This window comes from Lagopus muta, chromosome 25, assembly GCF_023343835.1.
Source record: "Lagopus muta isolate bLagMut1 chromosome 25, bLagMut1 primary, whole genome shotgun sequence".
NCBI lineage: Eukaryota > Metazoa > Chordata > Aves > Galliformes > Phasianidae > Lagopus > Lagopus muta.
Window position 1 is genome coordinate 2,105,897 of NC_064457.1, and position 9,987 is coordinate 2,115,883.

General features: G+C 54.8%; 1 protein-coding gene across 1 annotated transcript; it reads left to right on the plus strand.

Annotated features, from left to right (window-relative positions):
- The first annotated feature begins 5,064 nt into the window (after nucleotides 1-5,064).
- On the plus strand, nucleotides 5,065-7,363 carry NXPH3 (neurexophilin 3). The gene is made up of 2 exons (XM_048926719.1): nucleotides 5,065-5,499; nucleotides 6,553-7,363. The coding sequence occupies exons 1-2, from the start codon at nucleotides 5,443-5,445 to the stop codon at nucleotides 7,282-7,284; spliced, it is 789 nt and encodes a 262-aa protein (XP_048782676.1). The 5' UTR covers nucleotides 5,065-5,442; the 3' UTR covers nucleotides 7,285-7,363.
- Nucleotides 7,364-9,987: the final 2,624 nt, after the last annotated feature.

The window sequence follows — 9,987 nt, forward strand, 5'->3', positions numbered from 1 at the left end:
TTTGTTGCAAACATCGAACCATCTCTTTGCTCCCTTGGAAAAGCCCTCTGTCTGCAGATAGTACAGCAAAAACAAAGAGAGAAGGAAGCTTTTAATTTGCTTTCCCACTTCCACACCCAGGCAAGCACTTGCAGCCTCAGCCATGAGGTCTCAGCACTTGGAAAACCGTGCTGCAATTAAGTGACATGCTTTGGAAATCATTCATTATTGGGAGAGGGAGGGGAAAGACCCGGGTGCAGGACAGGGAATGGAGCTGAGAGGTGCAGGAAGGCGAAGCGGGGATCATTGCAGTGAGATTTCCCAGGAGTGAACGTTCTTTTAAAGTGACAAAGCTGCCCAGTCCCTCCAGCTGTAAAACCAAACTGTGCTTTAGAGCTCAGGAGCCGCAGACACACAGATCCCACCCAGCTGGGAGAACTTCACCAGGGAAACCTCACCTTGCACACACACACCCATGACTTTACATTCTCCCCTGAATTTACCACCAGACACCAAACCAGCCTGCAGAAATGCTTTTGCTGCCCACTGACAAAGGGGCAGAGGACACCTGAGCCACCTTTCTCTCCTTGCTGGGTGCAGACAGCACCCATCTGCTCCCCACACAGCACCCACCTGCTGAAGGCAGATCAGCTCCGGGAGGAGGCAGAGCACTGAGCTGCGTCCTGGAGGAGCCGAGCTCACATCACAGCTGTGGCCAAATAACATCGGGGTGTAGGGCTGCAAAATGAAAACAAGGATGGCAGCCTCTCTCCCAGAGCATCTGGAAGGGGAAAGGGCTGCAGCGGGTGGAAGCACAGCATCTTCAGCTGTGGGTCCCTCTTAATCAGCACCTGAATTCATTTTCTTCCTCCCCTACCAGCTGTCAGGCTGAAGGCTGGGCTCCCATTCTCGCTACGCTCCCCTGCTTCTTTCAAGCCTTTGCATAAGCTGCTCTCTCTGACCTCACGCTCTTTGCTGTCTCTCAGAGCATCTTCATTCTCAAAGTGTTTTGGTTTTTTTCTTTTCCTTTTCTATTTTTTCAGTCTTTAGCACTCACATCCCTGACAATTCTGCTTTACGTGCAGCTGCTCAGGTTTTGCAGGATCATCCCCCAGCCCCTCAGCTCTGCTGCCTGCAACGCATGGATGCTTGCAGACCCCATCCTACCTGCTGCCAAATGCGATGCACCAACAGCAGCTTCTCCCCCTTCCCTTCTCATATCTGTGCTCTGTGTCACCCCACCCTTTCTGCTTAAAAATATCTTCTGCCCTTTACAGCCTTTTATTTATTTTTTTTTCCCCTGTATCTTTCCAATCTATCCTTAGTTCTGCTGAGGCCAGTAATGCCTGCCTAAAAACGCTTCCAAAAATAAGATGCATCAATAGAAAGCTGCCGTAGGAAGAATAGAAAGCCGACAGAGGGAGCGGGGATGCTTCGAGAGACTCTGCCCGTTCCTTTTTGCTCCCTGCCCTTACCCGAGCTCTGTGTCGGGCAGAGCTGAGCCCCCAGCCCGGCTGACCCCAGTCCCCCCCCCCCCCCATCCCCAGCCCATTTTCAGCTCAGAACCCGCTAGAGGGCAACAGAAACCCAGGAAAAGGAGCTCGGAGCCGGACTGAGCAGCCCAGGGAGGGCCCTGCGATCCGCTCTCGGCCCCATCGCACCCGAAAAGCGCGGCTGCAGCCTCAGAGTTTCCCCGGCTGGGATGCGGGTGGCAGCCCGTTTAACAGATGCTTCTCGAAATTCGGCAAGCTCAGCACGACGAGCGATTCCATAAGGAGAAACCGAACTGGAGGAGCAGCTGCAGCCACTGGATCTTCTTTTAATGGCAAAAGCCACTCCGGAGCTGCAGCTTTGGAGCTTCCAGCTGAGCAAAGCCACACCAAACCCCCTCACCAGAGCATACAAACATCAAGTCATCATGCTTGGAAAAGACTGCTCGGATCCCCACGTCCAACCCAACCCACCCTGTTGTTGGGGTGTCCCTCAGTCCATATCCCCACATTTCCTGAACGCCTCCAGGGTTGGTGACTCCCACACCTCCACGCCAAAGCGTCACCACTCTTTTTAATAACAATTTTTTCTTAATATCCAACCTGATCCCCTTCCCACAATTCAACTGAAGGGGTCGAGACGCCCCTTCCAAACCCACGCCATCCATCCTGGATCCCTTTTGGGGCAAAAGGAGCAGGAAAGGAGTTTTCTTGCCAAGCTGAAAGCAGCACCCTGCCCTTCCACAACCCCCCTCCCACCTTAAGCCGCTCCAGCCGTACAGTGCTATGAATCCATTTGCCAGTGTTTAGAAAGGACACCTGGCTCTAAATGCTGGCCGTGGGCTCACTCTGGTTTTAGTTCTGCCTACAGTGTCCCATTTCTGCACAGGGAGTGCAGGAATCACTTTGGTTGGCCACATCTCTGAGCTGCACTGGGGGCAGCGCCTGCCCTGCACCCACCACGCATGGACAATCAGAGCAGCCCCACTGGGAACCATTGCAGCGCCAGCCAAGCAGAGCAGCTCCTAAATCAGCCCTGCTTTATGCCACGCCAGTCTTCAGCTCCCTCCAAACAGCAGAAAATCCAGCAAGTCGCTTTAAATCACTTTTATCCCCTGTTCTTCCTCCGTGTTGACCTCCGCTCAGCCTCACAGCCCAAGCACAGCACCATCCCCAAAACCTCCCCCACTCCAAAGCAGAGCAGCCAACGGGTGGGACGCACCCAGCACCGTTGGAAGGGGACCTGGGGGGGGGGAAGCCTCATGGTGCCAACAGCTCCAGGGAGACAATGCAGGAGCTGCAGCTCTTGGAGTGATTTAGAGGCAGGTGTTGGCACAGGCATTCGGAAGCTTTATGAAGATCTTTTATCGAAATCAGGGTAGTTAGAGACGTGCAGCCCATTAAATGTACCCAGCACACCACTGGGGCCGGGACAACGTTATGCTGTCATATATCCTCCACTGCTGTGTTCCTTCTGCTTTTAGGAGGCCCCGGGGTTCTTCCAGCGCTGCTTCTGGATAGGTGGATATTTGGAGCCCTGGCTGCCAGGAGGGATTGGCTCCCCTTGGGGCAGGCCAGCTGGGAATGGGGCTTCTGTCCCTCTGTTAGCACTAAGGATATGTCTTCCTGTGCCCCCAAATGGCACTGCTCCGTGGGGGCAGGAGGGGGAAGTGAGAGACTTGTGCTCAACAGCAGTAAGAAGCAGTTCAGCCTCCATAGAACTCAGCTCCATCCATCTGAGGTGTAATCCCATTCTGCTTCCAGATGGTCCGGGGGTGAAAGGCAGAAATGCAGGCAGGTACCTTCAGAGCAGGGAGAGGGCAGCAGGCGCTGTGCAATTTGTCACTCACCTTCCTTCCTCCTCCCGGCCCCAAAACCATGAGGGAAGCCTGCCTGTCCAGATCCCAGCACTGCAATCACAGCCAGAATCTGGAGAGCATCGTTGTGCAGATGGGAGCGCATGCAGGGCTCCCAGTGACAGCATCCCCCCCATCCAAGCATGCTCCCGTCCCCACAATTCGCTCCTCTTTAGCAGAACTGCAAGACCTGCCTTTCCAAAGTGGCTCAAGAAGAGCAAGGGGGGAGGAGGAGGTTGAGGGAGGGGGGGAATATGGGCAGGATACAGGAGATAATCTGATGGGAAGGAATGCGATCGTTGCCTGGGGTTTGAGAAATGCTGGGTTTCATTCAAGCCCTGTCCCTGGCAAATGACTTCTTACTGCAACTTCTGCTGAGAGACGGGAGAAGGACAACTGTTCCCTTCAGTGAAACAAACCCAAACCAGCAAGGCTCCGTCTTTGTGTCGCACCAAAGCCAACCAATGAGTTCTGTTTCCTTTTTAAGCACAACGCAGCCTGCCATCCCTTGCTTCTGGGATAGCACGCAAGCCGAACCGCCTGGCTTGGGGAACAGAATCTACATTTTCTTGTTCCTTTTTTAATTTCCAAAGCCTGAGGAGCAATGCTCAGCACAGCCGTGGATAAGGAAGGGGAAAACAGCTCTACTCAGAATTAATGCATGCGGATGCAGAAACAAAAATCACAACTCCACTGAAAAACTTCCTTCACATTCCGCACAGGCAGAAGTCTCCTGCACAGATTCACCTCCAACCACCCCCTCATACCTCTGGAAATCGATGATTCTATTTTATTTTATTTTATTTTTTGTTTCTTTTTTTCCTAGTCTTCCTTTGAGTGACTGTTGGGAAAAGAAGTTTTTTATTGCTTTTTTCCTGATGGAGGGAATGGAATGGAGATAAACTGAGCCCCAAAGTGGAGGGGAGCATAATGATACTGCCTGCTTTTCTGGTGCAAATATAAAGAAGTACCTAAGGCAGCCCTGGGCATTTTGCACACTGCTTTGCTCCCTTTATATGGGGATGCCCCTCTCCATGGAGGCCCCACTGCCTGACAGCACCCAACCCAGCACTTGGGGACCCTTCTGTGCCTCATCCGGCCCTTTGAGGACCCCCTGTTCCCTATCTGTCCCTTTGAGGACACCCTTGTGCCTCAGCCCCACACTGCCATGTAAGGACCGCTCCCCTGCACACCATTGGGCCTTCTGGAGACCCCTCAGTGCCCCATCTCCATGCTGCCCTGTGCCCCATCCATCCCTTTGGGGACACCCTTTTGCCCCAGCTTCATGCTGCCCTTTGGGGACACAGCAGTGCCCAATCTCCATGCTGCCTTTTGAGGATACCCCCCCTCTGTACCCCATTTGGCCTTTTGGGGACCCCCAAGAACCCCATCTCCATGCTGTCCTTTGGGGAACCCCCCTGTGCCTCATTTAGCATTTTGAGGACCCCCTTCATCTCCATGCTGCCGTTTGGGGACCCCCCCCTTGTCTCCTATCCATCCCTTTTGGGATCCCCCTGTGTCCCATCTCTGTGCTGCCATTTGGAGACCCCTCCTGTGCCCTATCCATCCCTTTGGGGACCTCCCACAGCCGTATCTCCATGCTGCCCTTTGGGGACAACCCCCCCCCCCCGTGTCCTATCCATCCCTTTGGGGACTTCCCAGCACCCCATCCCCACGCTGCCCTTGGGGACTCCCCCTGGGCCTCCTTTGGGGACGCGGTGCCAGGCAGCAAAGGGTTACGCTCGGAGGTGCCGCTCGGCTCCCGGCACCTGGAAGGAAGGGAGGGGAGGAAGGCACGGAGCGGAGTTTGCGGCGGTCCCCGAGAAGGCGGCGAGCGGCGGCAGCGGTGAAGCAGCGGCGGGAGCCGCCTCCCCCCCGGTCCGGTACCGCCGCCCGGAGCTCCCTATGGGCGAAGGGGGGGATCGAGGAAGCGGCTTCTAAAGGGGGACACCCCCTCCCTTTCCCCCGACTGACGTTCTCCCCCGCTTAAAAAGAAGGGAGGGAAAAAAAAAGAAAAAAAAGAAAAAAAAAAAACAACACCAAAAAACCACCAGAAACCCACCCAAAGCCGCACTAAATTTGAGGGAACAGCGAAGGCAGGCGGCATCGGCTGGAAAATGCGTCTCACTCGGAGCTGCATCGGCTTCCTGATCCAGGGGAGCATTTCTCTGCTGGTGAGTGGCAGGGAAGGGGAGAAGAGGGCTGCAGAGGACGGGGGTCGGGCAGCTCAGGGGACGGGGGACGGGGGGTTTGCAGCCGGGAGCGGCCCCAGATCGTTTTATCGCCCCCCACCCCATCCCTTGCCGAAACGAGCATCCCAAAACTTCTGCTATTTTGCAGCAGGGAGAGGCTGGGCAGCAGGCAAGAGGGGGGGCTCACAGGTGAGGGGTGACAGTGGAGATTCCTCCGGATCACCTCTAAAAGCTGCAGCCTCCTCCTGGCGCAGCATCCCCGGGCTGGGGGGCCACCTCCTGCCCTTCGCGAGGCCGCGCTCAGCTCCTCACCGAGCCCTTCGCACCCCGGCGCCGGGATCGCTCCCGAGCATCGGTGCATTTCCCCCCATCCCTCGCCCGGAGCGATGGGGCTGCAGCATCTGCATCCCACCAGGAAGGATGCGCTGCCTCGCACCCACCTGCCTGCTGGGTGCTCACCTACCTGCGGCTACGGGGCAGCCCCCAGCCCCCACCTGCACCTGTATGGGGTCTGTGATGCCCTACCGGATACCGTCAGGCTGGTAGGGAATGGAAAGGAGTTTGCAGAGAAGCTCAGGATTGGGCTCTCGCTCACTTCTGCTGCTCCTGTCTCCATCTCTCCATCAGACTGTGGCATGGTTTGAAGGTCAGAAGAGGGGTCTGTGAGTGTGCTGTCAGCCTCAAAACTGGTGGAAAAGCCATGAGGGCACACTGATGTGCACCTTCTGCCCACTGGGGATACTCTGGGTGCAATGGTTCTGCCCAAGGAGTTCCCACTGGGGAAAATGCATCTATCCCAGCTCCCCTCATCTATTCCCTGAGCAACCAAGAGAAGGAAAAAATTGTTGCCAGAAAAGAAATAGGGGATATGGAAGGGTGGCAGAATAGGAAGACAAAAGAAAAGGGAAATAAGGAGAGCAAGGATAAGAAAGGGGACAGCTGGGTCATACCTGGAGATGGTGGGATGACTGGAGAACAAGACAGGGGGCTGGTACCCACCGCCAAGCCCTCACGCTCTGCCATCACTGTGTTCAGGTGGTCTGCGGCCAAGAAGGGCCAGGGAAAGGCGCTGAGCAGCGTGAGCCTGAGAGCCAGGAGGGAGACCAAGCGCAGGAGACCGGAGAGCTGCTCCCCACCAAACCCCTGCTCACCCCAGCCTTGCTGCAGAATGTGACCCTCCTGGAGCTGGTGAGCAGCTCGCGGGAGCTGTGGGATATCCTGGACAACCTCTCGGAGCGGGATCACGCTCCACATCCCCGAGGACAGAGGGACTTGGAGTCGGCCTCGGGCAAACTGAAAAAAATTTTTGGTTGGGGAGATTTCTATTCCAACATCAAGACGGTGAAGTTGAACCTCTTGATCACCGGCAAGGTGGTGGATCACGGCAACGGCACCGTCAATGTCTTCTTCCGCCACAACTCCACCGGGCAGGGGAACATCTCGGTCAGCCTCGTCCCTCCCACCAAGGCTGTTGAGTTCGACCTGGAGCAGCAGATCTTCATCGAGGCCAAAGAATCCAAAATCTTCAACTGCCGCGTGGAATACGAGAAAGTGGACCGTGCCAAGAAAACCACGCTGTGCACGTACGACCCATCCAAGACCTGCTACCACGAGCACACCCAGAGCCACGTCTCCTGGGTCTGCTCCAAGCCCTTCAAAGTCATCTGCATCTACATCACCTTCTACAGCATAGACTACCGGCTGGTGCAGAAGGTTTGCCCCGACTACAACTACCACAGCGACGTGCCCTACTTCCCCTCGGGGTGATGCGTGCTCAGGATGTCCCGGTGATAAGCGGGTGCTGGGGGGGGCGGGGGGAGGGATGGGGATGGTTTTTAAGCAGGGTGGGTCCCTGGAAGTGAGGAAGGAGGAGGATTTTCAGTTTTCCCCAAAAGCTCCAATTGTCGAGAGGAGAGGAAATTTGGGCTATGGGGGTAAAGGCGTTGCTAAAGTCGGCCCGGATCCGTGGTCTTTAGAGACTGGTACGGGGTCTGAATGTAGGATACAGAAAATAGGACATAAAGCCAGAATCAGGACTCACGTTTCTCAGTGCAATAACGGGTTTTTGCCTGGATCTAGGCCACGTGGGCCTAAAAGGTGGGGGACCAGGTGCAGAGGGCTGCAGGAGCAGGTGGGCACAGCACGGAGAGCGCGGCAGGGACAAGGGCACCTGGTGCATGCCATGGCTGGGGGACAGCCATGCACAGCCACCTCATCTCCCCCCAACCAGGTGCTGGGAGGAACAGGGCTGCGTTTTCCTACACTTGGGCTGAACGATGGGGTGGGACAGGGAGGGACACCCCGGGTGCCACCCCACCGCAGCCCACCGGTTTGGGGGACTGGGAAGGATGGAGCCGCAGAGAGAGGAATCCTGGTCGGATCTGTCGAATCTCACTGACACAACGTGTGATTCATGTGTTTCCCCTGACGCTGTGTGATTCATGCGTTTCCCCTTCATCTCATCTGTGTTTCATGGGGCTCCCACCCGTGTCTGTGTGTGCTGGGCTCGGAGCTGCGGGTTCTTGGGTGCAGAAGAGTGTGGTTGGGTGGCGGAGTCGAGCTCTGATTGTAGCATTTAACTGACCTGGAAGGAAAAAAACTCACAGTGCTGTCCTTGGGAGAGAGAATAAAGTTTTTACGGTGGTAACGAGGCAGGTCAAGTGTTGTTACTGACAGCAAGTTCAGTCTGTGCCCGAGGCAGGCGGGTGCTCAGGATATCGCTGTGCTCCCACTGGGCTGTGCCTGTCCAAATTCAGCTCTGCTCCGTCACCTGGACCTCTCTTGTAAAGGGATATTGGGCCCTATTTTGGGCCTCAGACCCCTCCACTTTCCCACTGTCACCCCCATGTCCAGTGGCCACTGATTGTACATGGAGCTTTTCTGCACCTCCCATGGCTATTCCCTACTTCCCCCGTGAGCATCCATGCTCTAGATTCACACTTTGCTCTGACAGAGAAGACCAAACAAAAGCAGCATCCCCCCTCCCAGCCCTCCCTTGTGCCCCCAAACTGTGTATCCATAGCACCAGGCCAGCTTAAGCCAACAAATCCCATTCAGCCAACAGCACCGTGGCCCATGTATTAGCAAGGTGTTACTTCCACAGCAGGTTTTACGCTTCGGCCTCGACAAGTCCAATCCCTTCCTTCTCCTCAGACCGGAGCTGGGCTTGCTGGGTGCTGGCACACTTCTGCCAAGTTCCATCGCATGCATTCGTACAGGCAGGAGCCAGTTCCAAAATACATCGAGCAAAGAAAAGCTTTTAGTGCAATAATCAATGAGAGGACTTTTACTCGGAGAACAGAAAGTTTCAAACGCTTTGAGAGAGCGGTTTCAGAAAATAACAGGATGAGCATTTGGGGAGGGGGAGAAAAGCCATCTCACCAAAGCTTATGCTGCAAGGAAGGGCTGCAGAAAGGCACAGACAAAACAAACAAAACCTCCGCACACAAAAGTTGCCCATTTGGAGAAATTTCAGACAATTGCCATTTGAAGAAACAGAGCAGACAGCAGGAACAGAAAAACAGGCTACAAAGGATGCACCATTGTCAAAAGTGATGTGGCAGCGCAGTTACTAGGAGACCAGGACGGGCCATTATTCTGGGTTGGGAGAAGAGGATTCCTGCTAGCGGAGTCACAACCCGCTCTCAGAAAAGGATTTTGCTGAGCTGGAGGGCAAACAACGGAAGGGAAAATCGTGCATCCCAAACCTGCACAGTGCACAGAGAGCACCGCTCCTTTGGGTTGCTCCCCTTGGGGACGGCTCATGGCTGCTGCTCGTGGGCATGGCTCACGCTGTGAGGGTAGCAAAGAGCTCTGAGTTGACCAAATCCAACCCCAGCCCATCCCCAACACATCGCTTGCTGTCCACATCCCCAAGTGCCACATCTACCCTTGGCCATGAGCTGTGCCCGCTCCTCGAGTGGAGTCAGACCCTATGACTGCAGGATCACCAAGGCTAATTTCTTTCCCAATTAACAGCTGAACATAAAATGGATTTTTTTTTCTTCTAGGGGGTGGGGGGTGAGGGGGGAAGAACTAAAATTTGTCCAAATGAAGTTTCTTGAGTTGCAAACTTCATTACAAACAGAGCCTCATGTAATGACTGCGGAAAGCAGACTTCAAAAACCCTCCGTGACTCCAGAGTTCAGCCAAGTGCCACAGAAGCGTTTGCAGCAGTTTTGCAATTAGAGCCCATCTCCGTGTATGAAATGCAGCTCCTTATCATCTCTGATAACCCAGCGGATGGGCAATGCCTTTGTCTCCAAAGCAGGAAGGGTCCCAGTGGGAACCACAAACCGCTGTCATCTACAACTACACAGCGAACATTCTCCATCTCCAGTAATTAGTTCTCTTTAATTTGTTAATACTTCTTCCTCTTCCTTATAAAATCCTCCTAATTTAAGTTTCGTGACTCTCCCAGACAAGTTAACTTGTGCTCCAGCACATTTCAAAACCATCTTCCCAGAACAC